General features: G+C 38.1%; 2 protein-coding genes across 4 annotated transcripts; both read left to right on the top strand.

Annotated features, from left to right (window-relative positions):
* Positions 1–295: 295 nt before the first annotated feature.
* Positions 296–7,369, top strand: LOC118815480 (E3 ubiquitin-protein ligase RNF114). 3 transcript variants are annotated; one of them, XM_036581624.1, is made up of 9 exons: positions 296–348; positions 1,243–1,485; positions 2,774–2,870; positions 3,108–3,193; positions 3,531–3,848; positions 4,684–4,737; positions 4,859–4,967; positions 5,108–5,215; positions 5,834–7,369. In XM_036581624.1, the coding sequence occupies exons 2-9, from the start codon at positions 1,388–1,390 to the stop codon at positions 5,912–5,914; spliced, it is 951 nt and encodes a 316-aa protein (XP_036437517.1). In that variant the 5' UTR covers positions 296–348; positions 1,243–1,387; the 3' UTR covers positions 5,915–7,369. The 3 variants fall into 3 exon arrangements, with proteins under 3 accessions (XP_036437517.1, XP_036437518.1, XP_036437519.1); XM_036581625.1 differs by having other exon boundaries at positions 298–348; positions 1,375–1,485; XM_036581626.1 differs by lacking the exon at positions 296–348 and having other exon boundaries at positions 1,376–1,485; positions 3,746–3,848.
* A 255-nt stretch (positions 7,370–7,624) lies between these two features.
* On the top strand, positions 7,625–17,282 carry mep1b (meprin A, beta). The gene is made up of 14 exons (XM_036581621.1): positions 7,625–7,751; positions 8,382–8,400; positions 8,518–8,577; positions 8,682–8,725; positions 9,288–9,366; positions 9,565–9,682; positions 9,999–10,177; positions 11,688–11,906; positions 12,099–12,251; positions 12,660–12,875; positions 14,433–14,900; positions 15,107–15,292; positions 16,006–16,266; positions 16,392–17,282. Coding segments are annotated over exons 1-14 (2,064 nt in total). The 5' UTR covers positions 7,625–7,691; the 3' UTR covers positions 16,394–17,282.
* The last annotated feature ends 1,040 nt before the right edge of the window (positions 17,283–18,322 follow it).

Below are 18,322 nucleotides of genomic sequence, written 5' to 3'. Positions count from 1 at the left end.
GAAGCCTTGATCTCACCAGAAAAAACAACCCCATCTTGTGGATTAAGAAAGCAGTGCATTTAACATGTTAACCTTTCAGTCTAAAAATAGGCTGCAAACTGTAGTATCCGGAGTTCCATGTGTTATCTGACTTTGCAGGTTTGGAATGTTTAAGTTAGGGGGCCCCTGGTCCAAAGGTCCAAGGGTCAAGGTCCCCCTCCCTTCCTCTCTTAGTTCCAGATAGATGAGATCATTTTAAAAAAGGACAATATGTTCTGTTTCCTTTTTCGAAAACAACCACCCTATATAAGCAGTAGGTTATACTGTTCTGGAGGGGAGACTTCAGAATTGGCACGGATCCTCTCTCAGGTATTTTATAGTGCTTGATATGATACTGTTTTACTTTGTAATAAACATATTATACAAACAAGACAGCATCAGCGTAGACTTCTTCATCATCTTCATATCATCGCTATTTAATAAACAACAGGACACATTAAATTATAAAAAATCTACTTTGTGTGTCAGGGTATTAATACTATTTTTCAACCTGAAATATTTACATTTTAGACTGTATAAAATATTGCAATTTTATGGATGTGAAAGCTGTATGTGTGTTTGTGTGTATGAAATATGTATGTATGTATGAAGTATGTATGTATGCCTTATTGCCTTATATGACCAAGTGGCCAAACAAACAGCATTCTCTGTGCTGTACTCTAGCCGTAAGTGTATTTTAGTCATACATACATCAAAAAAAAAGGTATGAAACTGTAAATAGGGTGGTACCTTCAAGGGTACATCTCCATATGTTACCTTTAATCAGGGAACATAATTGTACCATAATCCATTTAAATAATATTTTCTAAGTTGAACTCACTCTATGTACCCTTGTCTCATCTCCAGGCTTTTTATTTTATTGTTCTGTTTTAAAACATTAGGTTATGAAAAGGTACAAATACATACTTTTCCACTGGGAAAAATTTAAGGTTCACAAACGAACTTTCACACCACTGTTGTACCTTTGAGGGAACATTTACATTGTTTGTACCTTAATGAATAAAAAATGTACCTGCATAGCACCTTTATTTCTAACTAGGTTTAATTTCTGGTCTAACTTGGTAATACAAGGAAGACAAGTTAACCAAATAGGTGTACGTAATATTAGCTCTAACATTATCTCTGGATCATTTCTTTGCAGTAGTTAAGTGCTCTAACTTTCAGGTTTGGCCTGTTCTCCTTATATGCTTCTATGAAAACAAGGTTTGCATGCAGATTTATACGTATGAGGAAGTTGCAACCTTTACACCAGCTGTGGTAAACACCCTCGAAATATGTGCACTGGAAAATTACCCAGAGAGGCATATAAGCATGCTTGTTTTGCTTTCGATTGAGTTTGGCTTACACAATGGAGACCATGGACAGCTGTGAGACAGAGGATGAATGCCCGGTTTGTAAGGACATTATTCAGAATCCTTCAGAGCCATCTTCATGCTGCAGAAAAGTGTGAGTAAAAACTAGGACAGCAGTCACTGTTCTTCATTACAGTCAGATGTCTAATACATGAAAAGCTTATGTCAGAGCTGTATGCATATGCCCAAGCAAAAGTCTTAAGGTGGAGTTAACACAGAGCGTGTGAGGATATACATATTTAATATTTTAGTGTTCTAGGTTTAGTGTGAGCCTGTGGTGCCTGTAATATTTTGTATTATGTTACATGTTAACATAACACCTATCAAAGTTTTGCAGTATCTTACCTAACAATCTAACATTGCCCTCGCAATTTGTAAGGGGACTTTGAAATACCTTATTTTGGTAAGTTGGTTTATTCTTTCTGTATTTAATTCTTTAAGAGGTTTATGGAATATTTTCTGCAGACGTCTGTCTGTTTATCTCACTGACTGCCCACACATGATTTCTGATAAACGTGAATCCATTCCGGGCAGCCTTAAAATGAAAGTGCTCTGGGGGGAAATTCCAGCACAGCTGAACACGTTGATAGTGCTGGAGTCCAAGTAATATATTGAACTCTGCAGATGGTTTCTTACAGTATTGTATTACTATAGAACAGCTATGTCATACAAAACACTATATAATCTTCTAAAAGGGTCTAAAAAGAATTGAATGAATTTTGGTTTTTAGTGCAAAAGTTAGATTCAATTTTCAGAATCAGGAAACATATTTAAAAGAAATTTACACAAAAGCCTCAACAACTAAGTATAATTTCACTTGTTCAATATTTGGTGTGTCTACCATTTGTCATTTTTAAAGCTTGCATTCTTTTCAAGAGGCTTGCTTTCAGTTTCTAAAGGAAATCTGCAGGGAGATTTTTATACACCTCCAAAGTTTCCAAAGGTTAGTCTTAGAAGTTGGTTGTGTTTTCTGATTCTCACAATCCAAATATCTCCAAACACATTTAGTGTTGTTTAGGTCTGGACTCTGGGGTGGTCAGTTCATTGTTCTGAGGACACCAGTAGCTTTTTTCTTATTTCTGTTGTCTACTTACTTTTCTCAGTAACAGCTTCTTGTGGCTACACATCCTGTCAGACCCATAGCATTGGGTTGTTTTCTCACAGTGGAAGATCAGAAACTAAAGTGGAGCTTGATTTTCTCTTCTCTCTCAAAGACGAAAGCGTTAAGTTCTGGTTATCTGATGAAGGCGGTTTTAGTGATCTACCACTAAAAGGTTTTGCACAGTTGTTAGGCATCCCATTTTCAGTTTTGAGATCTAGTTTTAGAAGCTCCTGTTTTTTTCCTTCCTAGATAACGCATGATTATTTGTCTCTCTCTCTAGGTTTTGTCAGTCTTGTCTAACACAGTCCACCAGAGAACGGCAACACTGTCCCCACTGCAGGACCCCAATACCTGCCTATGGTGGCTTTACTTCCAGGGTGAGTAAATATTTTTCATCTTGAAATCTTTTTCTAGACTAGTAATGCTAAGAGTGGTCAGAATGGCCCATAATGGAGACGATCTATTCAAATTTTGTTTATTCTTCCATTCAGGAACTCTTAAGGTCACGCCCAGTTTAGGCTTAAATTCAGTATTGTTTGTGAAAATAGGTAATTTTAAATCAAACATAATAAGTGTCTTGGCTGTACATTAAAACATCCTGTCATTTCTCTCAGTCTGCCAGGATTCCCCGCATTCACCTGCCAGGGCTCGCAGATGACACCTTCAATGCTGCACGACCTGTTGGCACCAACGTACAGGAGTGAGTCTTGAATGAATTTAAAAGTCAGCTGAAACAGATACAGAGAAAATAGTTACTCCCTTAAACTACAAAGGCCCATATGAGTGGGCCCACACTTCACTTCCTCACTCATAACTATATAAAATAAAAATCCTGCACAGTCAGTGGACAAATCATGGTATTAAAATAATAAATCTGAAAATATATAACTGAAATATGGATGAAGTAGACATGTTGATTTTTAAATATTGAGACAGATAGAAACCATTATAGAGTAATATATAGAGACATATGTTTCTACAAATGTTCCAGCATATTTTTTTTTATTGCTTTTGTTTTGTTACATGTCCACCCACAGTGTCCTCAACCGGCTTAGACAATTGCCAATGCCTGCAGTACCGGCCAATCAGGTGGCTGCAGCCCCAGCTGCACAGGCCACTCCACCTTATTCTGCTTTACGTCATCAGGGAAGGCCAATTCCCAGACCACGTGTTCGATCCCGAGCACGAGCGAGTGTAGCTGCTGCTCCAATTGTCCTTGTCATTAACCCATATGCCTTTAATATCCAAGCAGCCCCTGTTGCACCAGTTGCCCCACCCCCAGCTCTATTGATTGGTCCAGCAAACCCCTCCCCTCTCATTATACCAGACTCTTCATCCAACGAGATCGATGAAATGTGAGTTTACTGCTTCTGTTGGTCCCTGGAAAAATCAGTTTTACAAGGAATTTGGCATAATATTGTGTTTGAGATCTTAAAGGAATACTGCAGCATTTTTCAACCTAATCTCACATCATCGCTGTCCAAAGAAAACCATGTATCTCAATTTTTGGCAACTTTTATTTTTCTACATCATTTGAACACACCATCTGTCCTTTATGTTGTATAGAAATTTCATGATGCATGGACCAATAGAAATGCCTTAAAATCACTTGGAATAAAATCTCTTTACATTGACTTACATTGACAGGTAAGAGTGTTTTTGCCCTCACCTGTAAAGTTAATATTTTGGAGATACTTGTTTTCCTTTGGACAGCAACGATATATAACATAATGTTGATCAGAACGTATCCTCTGAGTACTTATTAAAAAAACAGAAAACCCTTGAAATCCCCAGAAAGCACCTGTCACTTGACTTCTATCATAAAATTGTTTCGAATTAATGTTTTCTGCGTTTTTACTAAACACACTGTAAAAATGATCCTAGCTAAAAACAAAAACTTAAGTAACCTGGCTTAACTTTAAATTTTTAATTCATTGAACTTCTAATGTTAACAGAACAAGCAAACTTGTTATTTGAGTATTCAGCAAACTCAAAATTTTAAGTCAAGCCAGGTTACTTACTTACCTAAAAAGCTGCATAATTTTTACAGCATACAGGGAAATGTTTATATCTGGAAATTGAGTTTTACTCTATGATACAGTTGCAGCAGATTAGGCTGAAATGGTACATAGGTTGAAATAGTACTTGGATGGTCATTTAACGTTACAGTAAAACCTGTTTCTCGTACAGGGCTTGGAGAACTGAAATTGCTCTCTTGGAAAATGCACCTAGACAACCTTCAAGGTAAACAGGCCCACTCATACTCACAGTGTCCACAAATATTTGATATCTGCAAGAGCCGTTTATTTTTACAAATACTGCCACCTGATTCTTTTCTCCTTCTCGTCCGCTCTTTCTCTCACAGCCCCTCTGTGCGAACATTCCGTTGCCCATACTGCCAGCAGGACGGATTGGATGATCTAGATCTGCGAGATCACTGCAACGCCAACCATCTCAGTGACACCAGAAGTGTGGTCAGTGACAGTTAATGAGATTAATAAAGAATTCCCCTTCTTTCCCCTTCATTATAACATAGTGAATATCATGTCAGTGATACTGAGTAGGCTAAGGTGGTGGAGGTGTGAGACTATGTGTGCTGTCTGGCTCTCTCTAGGTGTGTCCAGTGTGTGTGTCACTGCCTCATGGTGACCCACTGTACCACAGCAGGGACTTCATTGGCCATCTCAACCTACGCCACTGCTACTACATTGAGGACATAACTGTGAGTTACATATGGCGCGTTTTTTTTCGCCGGGCAGCAGAGTGCAGTACGGTTACAAATCCGTGATCAAGCACTATAAAAAAACTGCAGCCAAAATTTCTGTCTATGACTCCTCATATAAAACTAAACGCAGTAAACAGTAAATCAGAGCTTGATGTGATGCAAATTTGCACGTGACTATACAAGCCAGAGAAACTCCTACGCCTACTTTCACCTACCACAGTACGGATGATTCTACGTTTGAATTTGTAATCGTTCCGTGCTGTACTGCACTGCCCGGTGCTATTGATACAATATTACTTGAGTAAAAGAACCAAAGTACTTGGTTGTGAATGCACTTAATTGATTTATTGTGGATATTGTTTAATATTATTTTAATGAACTAAGTATTCAGGAGACCTGTGTTACTACTAAATCAGTTTTCCATGTCTTTAGTCAGATAGGTCATTTTAGTTTTTTTATTTTACAGAAGTAGAAATATAGATAGAATACTTGTACTTTTACTATTTTACCAAGAGTATTTCTACATTTATTCAAGTACAGTCATACTGTACTTCATCCACCTCTGTACATACACACAGCATACTAACAGTGTCCAATTGTTTCTCTGTTTGACAGAACATCCACCAAAGTGATGATGTCAACTTGCAGGCTGCTATACTGATGTCACTGACGCAAGCCAATCAGATTGCACGCTGAAAAAATTCTGAGAAAATTCCAGGGGTGGAAATACTCAAGTGACTGCCCTTTAAGTATTAGTATGAAAAATCTGTATCTTAGTCAAGTGTTATAAAATTAAATACTTGTGCTCTTACTCAGTTACACTTTTAAGAGCAGAAGACATACTTTTTACTCCCTACATTTTCATTTAGGCCTTAAAAGTACTGTTTGTACTACTTCAAAGTATTACTTTTATTTTTCTCCAGGTAATCCGTTGAGTTCTAGAACATTTAATTTAGTCTTTTTTTTAATAACATCATCTAAGCAAAATTCCTACCAGTGTAAAATGAAACTACCCACAACTATGCTAATTCATATTTAACCCTTGTGTGTTGTTGGGGTCTGTGGGACCCATTTTCAATATTTACCAAAAAAAATGATATGATTTATTATTATTGCAGAAGATATTGAAGAACATAGAAAATAACACATTTTCAGTGACCTCACACTGTTCACCCCCTTAACATTTATATTACACAGGTGGTGTTGGGTGAAACTGCTGGGAATAAAAGTGTGGAGGTGCTGTGTCCCTTTACTCTGTAGTCCTCCGACATGGCCTGCTGTTAGTGTGTGTGTGTCTGTGTGTGTATGAGGGTGCATGGACAGGCTGCTGACTGGCTACAGCTGCTAAAGGAGAACCCTACGCTGGCCACTTGTGACATTTTAAACATCTGATATTTTTACATAAATTGTTATGGCTGTGTGGATTTAAAAAAAATAATAATATTGCAGTGGGTCCACCAGACCACTGAGTAGCAAACACATCAACACCACACAAGGGTTAAGGATCAGTAGCACTCATTAGTCGCCACGTTATCCCAGCAGTCATTGGACGGACGACAAGAAACACCCTGGATGGGTCACCAGTCCATCACAGGGCAGAAACACAGACATTTTGGCTCCAAACATCCACTTTAAATTGAATAAAATTTTGATACAGTACTCATACTTTTACTGAAGTACAGTTTCTCTGCACTCTTTCTGCCCCTGGAACATTTGGAAAAGTTTGAGTTTTGTGGCATTAGTACCACAAAGAGTGCCACTCTGAACCACTGGCTCCTGATTATTATCTACAAGAACGTGACGGATACAGTACAGTTGTAAAAGTACAAAATGCAGCAAATAAAGTTTGGGATGCTTTTCAAATGTATTTCAGCAGCAATAATCATAAATCAGTGATGATCAATCATTGTTTATTTGCACTTCTGAAGAAACAGGATGCCTTTAAAATCAAGGGAGCTTTTTGTAATACTTCATGATTGAATGCCTTTGCATATTTCTTGTCATGTCTAAATGTCTCAAATGATAAATATATTTGCACTAGCGCTAATTGCACTTCTCTTGCAGACTACTGATAGTACAGTATGCTTGAGTCTTTATGTATTTTATTGTAACTGAATTTTTCAATATGCACAATAAAAAAGGTCCAAAGTGTCGGAGTGAATGTGTGTCTGTGATCAGATCTGCATATGAGATAACAAACCATATGATAGCAACACAAGCTAATCAGAAAAACTACTGAAGCATCACTCTTTGGGTCAACACCATTATTATTAATAACCGCATTTACCCTGTTGCATAATCAATAGCAGCAACATCAGCCTTTACTCTCTTTATCAGTACTCGTTCTTATCACTGCCACCTCATCACTTTCCATTCTTTTCTGTATATGATTTACACAAACACAAGTGTGTAAAGTGCAGAAGAGACACAAAAGCAGCATTCACACTCACGCTGAAGAAGAGCGGCGGCAATTATGGCCTCTTATGGGACATTTCTGCTTCTCTGCTTATTTTCTGCTGAGAATCTGTGTCTGGTGAGTTTAAATTCACTTCTTTTATAATTTATAATTCAGTGTGCATCTGTGGAGGACAACTCTCTACTGAATGGATATCTAGTATATTTAATGAAATTGAGATTTCTGCAAGGATTTTTCCAATTAAAATTACAACAGTGTTGCTACAAAATGCCCAGTAATGTTCACATAGTTAATATTATACACATCAATTATGCAAAAAAATTATTTACATTGTTTATGTGAAGCCAAGAAAATACTGTAAATAGATATTATAGTACATTGTTTATTGCTACAGTATATTGTTGCTGTTTTATAAAGAATACCTAGCGTCAAGCTTTTGGGACAGCAGGAAAAATGTAAATAAAGACAGGAATGATGTGCAAATACACACACACACACACACACATATATATATATATATACATATATATATATATATATATGTCCATGTGACCATGTGTTGAGCTGCTAGCAAGCAATGAGGAGGAAAGGGGAAAGGGGAGCGATGAGGACCCCCTGCTGTAAACACAATTCTCTCCACAAAGATGGGCCTGCTGACAAAACAGACAGCACAACTGCAGCTTTCTTTCTTGTTCAACTACCACAATGAAAAATAGCATTCATTTATTTATTTTTTTTTTCATATAGGCAACTTCTTCACTCACAGGTAACACTTCTTACCTGTGTATTACAAGATATTGATAATTGCTAACAAATAATTATATCAGAAAAATGTAATCTTGATATTTGATCTTTTGTGGTATGTTTATTCGTTTGATATCAGGTTTTACAGAGGTGGACGTGGATCATGGGAAAGACTGGGATATATTTGACATAAACAAAGGTATGTGAGCGATGTTGTTTTGTAATAGCGCATGCTTTCCAAAACAACAATGATCTTCTTTCATTAATGTGATCAGCGACTCACCCCCAATATCTGTGCAACAGAAGCAGGACTTGATCTGGTAGATGGCGACATCATCATTGATGAGGTCAGTATATTATTTCATACACATTTTTATTGACAATGCTTTACATTATATCACATGTTCTTTTTTTGTTTTGTCATTGTCTCATTCTTGACCAACAACTAAATTAAGTAGTATTAGGAAAAATGCCACAGGATTCCATTTTCTATTGTATTTTTGAAGATCAATAACCAAAAAGCTGAATTTTAAATGATGAAGTAAGTGACAAAAGTCAGTTTTTAGTTGTTTGGTATGATTAACTCGAAATGTTATCAGATTTGCGCTCAGAGAACATACTGACTGAAGAACATGTAAAATTTCAGATATGGACGTTAATAGGTTAAAGATCATGAAAGTATTTGCTGAAAAAAATCATATATAGCAAGTGAGGAGATCATTACATAACTTCACATTCTTCTGTTTACCTTTCTACTGATAATACCAAACACTATAATTCATCACTATTTGAATAAAAAGTGTTCAGTTTACTTTAGTCTACATCAGTAAATGATTAATAATGCTACAATACTGTGTTGCAAATGTCAGCGTGCTGAGAGTAAAACTGTGGAATGTTTGTGGTCAACAGGCAGAGGGAAGAAACTCTATTCTGGGTGAAAATTATCGCTGGCCAACCACTGTACCATACTACCTCGAGGACAGCTTGGGTAAAAGTCTACAATATAATTTCACTCTACTGAAGCCATAACCCACTGTTAGTGTAAATGTATTGATTAAGATGCAAAAGGCAAAGACTGATCACATAGACCAGCACTTGTATGCTAGGAAGCCTTAAAAATACCATCATTCAGCCAATTTTAGTCTAACATATTTGCTCAGTGTTTGTTCTGATTTTGTGTGTGTAGAGATCAATGCTAAAGGAGTGATACTGAAGGCGTTTGAGCAGTACAGACTCAAGACTTGCATTGACTTCAAACCCTGGAGTGGCGAGCCAAACTACATTTCTGTGTACAAAGGTTCTGGGTAAGGAACATGAGACATCTGAAGGGGTTTGTGAAAAGCACATGTGAGATCTAAAATGGCCTGGTAAGGAATTTGAGAGATCTTACAGGTTCTGGATAAGAAACATCTCTCAGGGAGAGATCTTAAAGCAATAATTTGGCAATGCAAATCAAATTTGCTCAATTTTCCACTTCCCCAAAATGCAGCCAGTCAAAAATGGAAAAAAGTATGGAAAGCCGTGAAGCTTTAAGATGGGCTCTGCTGCTGCAACGCACTTTTTTTTTATTTTAAAGAGGCTGTTTCAAAATGTAAAGGATGTTACTCTCTGCATTGTCAGGTGTTCCTCCTCCGTGGGGAATCGGCAGGTAGGGAAGCAGAGACTCTCAATTGGCCAAAACTGTGATCGTCTGGCAACCGTGGAGCATGAGTTTCTGCACGCTCTGGGTTTCTGGCATGAGCAATCTAGAGCTGACCGAGACGACTATGTCAACATCATTTGGGGCCAGATTGAAGAAGGTAAACTACCGTTCAGAAGCTTCACTACTGTTTTGACTAACATAAAACCAAATCTGTTGCAGATACATGTATAAAATGAATCTCTTAAGATGGTGCTAATCTATAATTATAATTTTCAATCAATTTGTTGGAAGCTGTGTAAAACGAGGAATGTTTAGATTGTTGAGAATGATGAACAGAACTGTAGATGATTCCATAATGACTGATGAAGCTGCATATCATTGAGAATGACATTACAATAAAAATAACAACCCAAATGCCTTGTATTTGAAAAATGTTGATCAAATCTCAAAGACAGCGTGTCAAATAGTTATTATAAAGAATTGCAGTGTATTTATGCTGTATACCATGTAAAGTGTATAATATCTGACAACATATGTTCCCAAAACACTAAATAATATATCCTAAAATATTGTCTAGTGTCTCGCTTACACCCTTTTCAAAAAATGGTTCTTCACCTGTTCTTTAGTGAAGGTAATGTTAATAAGTTATGTGTTCACTGACCGGCCACTCTATTGAGTACACCTCTTTGTTTCTGCACTCACTGTCTATTTTATCAGCTTCGTTTACCCTATAGGTGCACTTTATAGTTCCATAATTACGGACTGTAGTCCATCTGTTTCTCTGCGTTACTTTGTTAGACACCTTTTATCCTGTTCAATGATCAGGACCCCCACAGGACCCCCACAGAGCAGGTACTATTCGGGTGGTAGATCATTCTCAGCACTGCAGTGACACTGACATGGTGGTGGTGAGTTAGTGTGTGTTGCACTGATCTGAGTGGATCAGACAAAGGACTGTTAATGGAGCCTGTGTATCACAGAATGTTTAACTAGCACAATAGCATACGGTTTTGGGTCATTCTCCATTTGGTGTGAGAAACCAGCTCACAGAGGTTGCAGGGCTTAAAAGGATGGATCTAAGCCATTTATCCTTCTGGATCGCGGGGGGCCTTTCCCTGGGATATCATGAGATATTGTTCATGCATTTAGGACATAAAATAAATATCATAAGAATGAATCACATGGAGCAGGTTTTCTCTGATGAAATGGAAATTTAAATGTTTAAATGGTTCTTTGCACTGTTAAATGGTGCTTCTCTATTATGGAAACCTTGTGGTAAAGAATTATTTTAAAAATGGTTTCATAAAGATGAAGAACCTTTTTTGGTACTATATAAAACCCTTTTTGCTTAGAGTGTATAATATATTAGGCAGTATATAGCAGAAGTCTACACCGTCTAAGTTATTATTGAATAAAATAACAACAACAAAGAACAACTATATTAATAATGACAAGTGATTCCAAACTTTTGAGTTACACCATCATCAATCAATGAATTCAGTAATCACTCTCATCAATTCTACATTCAATTTCATGTTGATTTTGAAAGCATTCCTCATTTTACTTTACCTCTAAGAAAGCAATGCTTACTTTTTTCAGATGGATTTTTTTTTTTTACATATCAGTACGTTTGGATGGAAAGCTCATGTTCTATGCTTCTGTTCTAGGCAAAGAGCACAACTTTAACAGCTATGATGATACAGTATCCAGTGCCCTAGGTGTACCCTACGACTACGGTTCTGTTATGCACTACAGTAAGACCTCCTTCAACAAGGGCTCTGAGCCAACCATCGTCACTAAGATACCGGAATTCATGGACGTGATTGGCCAGCGCATGGAGTTCAGTTTCAGTGACGTACTCAAGCTAAACAAGCTTTATAACTGCAGTGAGTTCAGTTCCCGCCATTGTAATTCACTGTAATGATACTATATACTTATACAACATGCTTTATCTTTTACCTTTGGTAAAATGGCGTATATATGATGGAAAGTGAAAGTCCATTTCATGCACTGGCACTTGGCTAAATAAGAATCAGACTTTTTTGTTGCTCACATCTCCCTCTCATGTGTTCCTCCAGCCACATTCTCCACCTTTTTGGATTCCTGTAGTTTTGAGGAGCCTGATATCTGTGGTATGATCCAAGGAGACGATACAACGGGCAAGTGGGTGCGTGTGAGGAGTGTGGAGGGAGGTCCAAACACAGATTATACCAACATGGGCCAGTGCAATGGTATGAACATCCCTCAGAAAAACAAGTGATTATTCTTTCTTCAGTGACTGTAAAACACTAACATGATAAGAAAAAAATGAGACACTGAACTCTGCAGAGTTCAAACAAGAAAAGCAAGAGGTTAAAACAGTTATGGTATTAATAGCCCTTGTACTGCAGTGTGTAGCTAATAGCTCATGGCCTTTTGTTGATAATTGCTCCCTTGATAATAGCTAAGCAAAAACATGTCTTTATTCTGTCTATGTGTTTTATGAGGCTGTTACATTGGCACTTTGGTCTTTAGAATCTTTATACATTTTATTGACACGTCATAAAAGAAAGTCCAAAAAGACTGATTTGATGTGATTGCATAATAACAGACTGAAATATTTTGTGATATATTTCTCTTTCTTTCTTTTTTTTTTGCAGGTGCAGGTTTCTTTATGCATTTTAGCACAGCCACAGGGAGCCATGGAGACAATGCTTACTTGGAAAGCCGGTTCTTTTATCCTAAACGAGGATCCCAGTGCCTGCAGTTCTACCTGTATAACAGTGGGGGTGCTGATGACCAGTTAAACGTGTGGGTGCGCGAGTATAACAGCACAAATCCAAAAGGAGTGCTGAGACTCATTCAGACACTCAATGGTAATTTACTCAGCTGATCTAATGTTACGGATTTAAGGCATAATCCACAAATAAATGTTCTACTACTTGCTACTACTTGCTACTCTCAACCGATTGATTCTATGAAAGGTTTATAGCCTGGTCTGTGCACAGATAGACCCCCAGTGGGGCTAGAGCTCCTGGCCTTTTACTTTTAGACTGCACAAGTGCCTTCTTGATCAGGGTGAATAATGATGGCTCTACTATTATTCTACATTATTTGGGTGAGGTGACTCAGCCTCATCTGGGGAATATAGCTTGTGGGTCAGCTTAGGTTCAACAAGTTTTGTCGCTCATGGGCACCCCCACTAGTGCAGTACCAAGTGTCTATGGATACACACCGATCAGGCATAACATTATGACCACCTCCTTGTTTCTACGCTCATTGTCCATTTTATCAGCTCCACTTACTATATAGGTACACTTTGTAGTTTTACCTTTACAGACTGTAGTCCATCTGTTTCTCTGCATACTTTGTTAGCCCCCTTTTACCCTGTTCTTCAGTGGTCAGGACCCCCATGGACCCTCACAGAGCAGGTATTATTTGGGTGGTGGATCATTCTCAGCACTGCAGGAACACTGATGTGGTGGTGGAGTGTTAGTGTGTGTTGTGCTGGTACGGTGTGGTGTCCACTCACTGACCTTGTCAGTCCACCTTGTAGATGTAAAGTCAGAGACGATAGCTCATCTGCTGCTGCACAGTTTGTGTTGGTCATCCTCTAGTCCTTCATCAGTGGTCACAGGACGCTGCCCACAGGATGCTGTTGGCTGGATATTTTTGGTTGGCGGACTATTCTCAGTCCAGCAGTGACACTGAGGTGTTTAAAACCTCCAGTAGCACTGCTGTGTCTGATCCACTCAGACCAGCGCAACACACACTAACACACCACCACCACGTCAGTGTTACTGCAGTGCCGAGAATGATCCACCACCCAAATAGTACCTGTTCTGTGAGGGTCCATGGGGGTCCTGACCACTAAAGAACAGGGTAAAAGGGGGCTAACAAAGTATGCAGAGAAACAGATGGACTACAGTCTGTAATTGTAGAACTGCAAAGTGCACCTATATAGTAAGTGGAGCTGATAAAATGGACAATGAGCTTAGAAACAAGGAGGTGGTCATAATGTTATGCCTGATCAGTGTATGGATGTGACTTCAGTCAACTTTGATCTTTCACGCATGCACACATCACCACCTGCTGTTAAAGCACCAGTAACATCTCCTTATGAACCTCTTTATGATGCTGTATTGAACAACAATCAAACATAATAGTGTTAAGGATGCAAAAAATGAAAATGTTTTTGTTAATGTAAAAACTAGGAGTGGAGCTTATCGCTTAAAGAAAGTTGTAACTCAGAGAAGCAGTAACCATTTCCCAAACTGGAGATCAGGGTTTAATTAGAAATATAACGTTATCATACTACTTCAGTTTACAACACATTTAAATTAACTTTCATTCACATTCACAAATGTCTGTGCATGAGCCTGTTTAAAGTCACACTGTGTGCATTCAGAGTAATGTGTTGCTTTCTGGGACAGGCGGCCTCAGGAACTCCTGGGAGCTTTACCGCGTGACGCTGGATGTGTCTCAGAAGTTCCGAGTGGTGTTTGAAGGGGTGAAGGGATCAGACGCGTCAAAAGGAGGTCTGTCTCTGGACGACATCAACCTCTCAGAGACACAATGCCCCCACCATACCTGGCGCATTCGGGACTTCACCAGCCTCCTGGCCACAACACCTGTTGGTTCCAAAATCTACAGTCCTACTTTCTTGTCTCGTGAAGGCTACTCTTTCCAGATCTCCTTGTATATTAATGGAAAGACAAGTAGTCCTACCAACATGGCAATCTACTTCCACCTGACCTCAGGACCTAATGACAGCCAGCTGACATGGCCCTGTCCATGGCGACAGGCTACCATGGCACTGATGGACCAGAACCCAAATATTCAACATCGCATGGACAACCAAAGGATGATCACTACCGACCCAAGCAAGACCTCCACTGACTGTAAGAATGAGCAAGTGATAGGAATAGAATAGGAGAGAGTGCAAGTAATGCCAAACAGACATTTAGATAAAATAAAGGAAACAGTAGATGTAGATGTGATCTGGTGTAGTAAGAGTACTTGTAGTATTGTAGTCTTAAGACCATATTTTCCTTTACAATGCTTTTTTATATATAATGTGTTTTTAAATATTTTTCTGCCCCTAAAGCTCTGGGTAATGTGGAATATTTCTGGGATGATCCACGGAAAGTTGGCAGTCGGGTACAAAATGCAGATGGTACCTCATACTACCGAGGGCCTGGTTATGGCACCAGCTCTTTCATTACACACAGCCGTCTGAAGAGCCGTAACTTCATCAAAGGAGATGACGTCATCTTCCTCCTTAGTCTAGAAGGTAACTTTGAAGTTGACATTTAAAGGGGATGAAATAATCCCATAATTATTTCTATCTCATAATTTCATCATTACAGCTTAGGATCTCAATCATGACTTAGTATCTCATTATGACCTACAATTTCATAATTATGACTTATTATGTCACAATTATGATGTTGCATCTCATAATTATGATGTAGCACCTCTTAATTATGACTTATTTTCTCATAATTATGACCTAGTATATCATATAACAGGAGGCTTTACATCACAATTATTAGAAACTTTCTTATTGTTATGAGACACTAAGTCATTGTTATGAGATATTAAGTCATAATTGAAATAATAATGAGGGAGTATGTCACAATTATGAGAAACGTTTCTCATTAGTATGATATACTATATATTTTACATACTATAGGCCTTTTTTTCCAAGCGGTGGAAATTTGTTTCCATAAAATACTGAACAAAGGGCTGAAACTTTTATTTTGCAGAACTGTTGTATAAGGCAATACAATATACAACACTGAATTTGTGAATGTGACAGAAAAAGAGCATAATTTTAATAATATATATATATATATATATATATATATATATATATATATATTAAATAAACCTTAAAGCCTATGGAAAATAGACCGACCCTTAGTACATCATACTAAAATATCACAAAGAACTTTAAAAAAGCATTTGAACAATTATTTCTTTTCACTTTCCTTTCTTCTCCAGATGTGACTAACCTTCTGAAGACTCAGCCTGTGCCTCAGTCTGTTGCCTGTGGAGAGAACTGCCTAAACAGAATCTCAGCATCTGATGACTCCACAGCAACCTTCACTGCAAATGCCACTGCAACGGTGGTGGTGTACGCTTTTGTGGGAAGTGTTGTGTTGTTGATTGCGGTTGCAAGTGTGCTGTACAAGGTGAAGAGGCGCCAAGAGAGTGAAGAGATGGACAGAGAGGGAGGAATAGAGCCGGAGAGAATCAATGGCTGTAAGTATCCAATGTTTGAACAGTCAAGAAGGTCCAAGTCATTGTTGATCATTACATTTAGTAGAATGTGGTCATTAGTAGAATGATGAGCTGAGATTGACGTTAATTTGTTCCTTTCTTTACAGAACTTGCCCATCAGCTCACGCTACAGTGGAGGACCATGATCAACATGTACTTCAACCAAATAACTTTTTGCATGAATCTCAAATGAAACCAAATATCTACTTTTTCAATCAAATATATTAAAAAGACAAAAAAATACTGCTAAAAAGCAGTAGGTTTACCCCCTGCTTTTCAAACACCTCAGACTGACCTTTGTTAATTTGGGTGAGAAGCTCCAGGACCATCGCAGACTGAGACCTGGTCACCTTAAAAAGGCTTTCATTAGTGCAGATTTGAAAACCTTCACTATATAGGAGGTCAACAGTGAGGCAAAGCTGAAGTGTTAATGTCTTACAGTAAACAATACCTAAAAAATAGAAAGACAGAGAGAAATATGATGGTAGAAGTTGAGAACACTGGAGAGAATTAGAAGACTATACCAGTCTTGACTGATGTCAGTCTTTTCCTTTTGACTGCTCCTTTGAGATGCTGGTCTTGTCTTCTAACTGGCTTGAGGTGAGTTGATCAGAGACGAGTGCACTGTTAAAAATGAAGCTTCCTTAGGGGTTATTGGCTTGAACATACAGTTCCAGGAAAAATCTTTAATTGGTGTGAAATCTCTACATCAGTGGTTCCCAACCCTGATCCTGGATGACCCCCTGACCTCCACATTTTTGTCTTTTCCTGCCAAAACACCCACTTCAACACTGGAAGCGTTTGTTCATTAGCAGATTAGTTGGATCAGGTGTTTTGGGAGCAGGGCAAATGTTAATATGTGTAGGGAAGGGGGTCGTCCAGGACCAGGGTTGGGAAATACTGCTCTACATTATGGTGAGGGTCCTTAATCTTTTAATACAGTTCTTCATGCTCACATGTCACTCAAAGAAACATCCATTAAAAGGTCCCTTAAGGAATCAAAAGTGCCTTTTCTACACAAAACAAAAAGCACAAAGTGTTCTTTGAGCGAAACCAAAGAATTAACACTTTTGGTTCCCTAAAAAACAATGTTTGAAAAAAGGGATTTGTGAGTTTGTCAATTTAAGGGTTCTTCTGAAATCCTTTACATTAAGTGGAGGTTCTTTAAACTTCGAAAAGGTTGTAAAAATGTTCTTCAGACTCAGACATATCGCTTTTATGAAAATAGGTTTCTTAAGGAATCATTCATAAAAAGTTTCGTTGGGGAACTACAAGTGCTTCCTTTGTGGCAGAGGTCACCAGTCTTCTCCACAATGGGCCAGTCTAGCTGCAGCTTTTTCGAAACAACTTATAGTACAACTTATCACACCTCAAGTAACTAATCAGAGTGTGTGTGTGTGTGTGTGTGTGTGTGTGTGTGTGTGTGTGTGTTTCCATGCTTTGCCTTTATTACAGCTTGCACCACTTTGGGAGACTTACTTTCAATTTTTCAAAGTTATCTGTAAGCATTTTTCCCACTGCTTCAAAGTTCACTCTTAGAAATTGGAGGCATTTTCTGCTTCTCACAAGCCACGTAATCCCAATAGTGATTCATACCAATAACATCTGTCATTATGTCAAAGAAAACACCTTGTTAAACACATCTTCCCCCATTTAACAATTAATATTTCTTGTGTAAGAGTGAGTGCGTTTACATGCACTCAATAATCCAATGCCTGAAGAAAATCAGATTTTGTCAGCAATCCAATCAACACATGTACATACACTTGAGTAATCAGATGGTGGGAAACTCTGGGTCTACATGAGTCAGGCAATAATCGGGTTTCTGCTTTGCAACCAGCCAATAGACTCACAGAACAAGACGTGACGTAAACCTAATGTAAAACTCAAACTTCATACCATGGCTTTTTTTTTTAAACATCGCGCTACTTTACCTGAAAATATGAACTGAAGATGAAGAATATTCAAATCCTTTATTTCGTAGTATTTTAGTAGTAATCGGAGTAAGAGTTTACATGCACTGAGAAATCTGATTACG

This window comes from Colossoma macropomum, unplaced genomic scaffold (genome assembly GCF_904425465.1).
Source record: "Colossoma macropomum unplaced genomic scaffold, Colossoma_macropomum, whole genome shotgun sequence".
Taxonomy (NCBI): Eukaryota; Metazoa; Chordata; class Actinopteri; order Characiformes; family Serrasalmidae; genus Colossoma; species Colossoma macropomum.
Note: the sequence above shows the minus strand (reverse complement) of the source record. Positions and strands in the feature narration are given on the sequence as shown.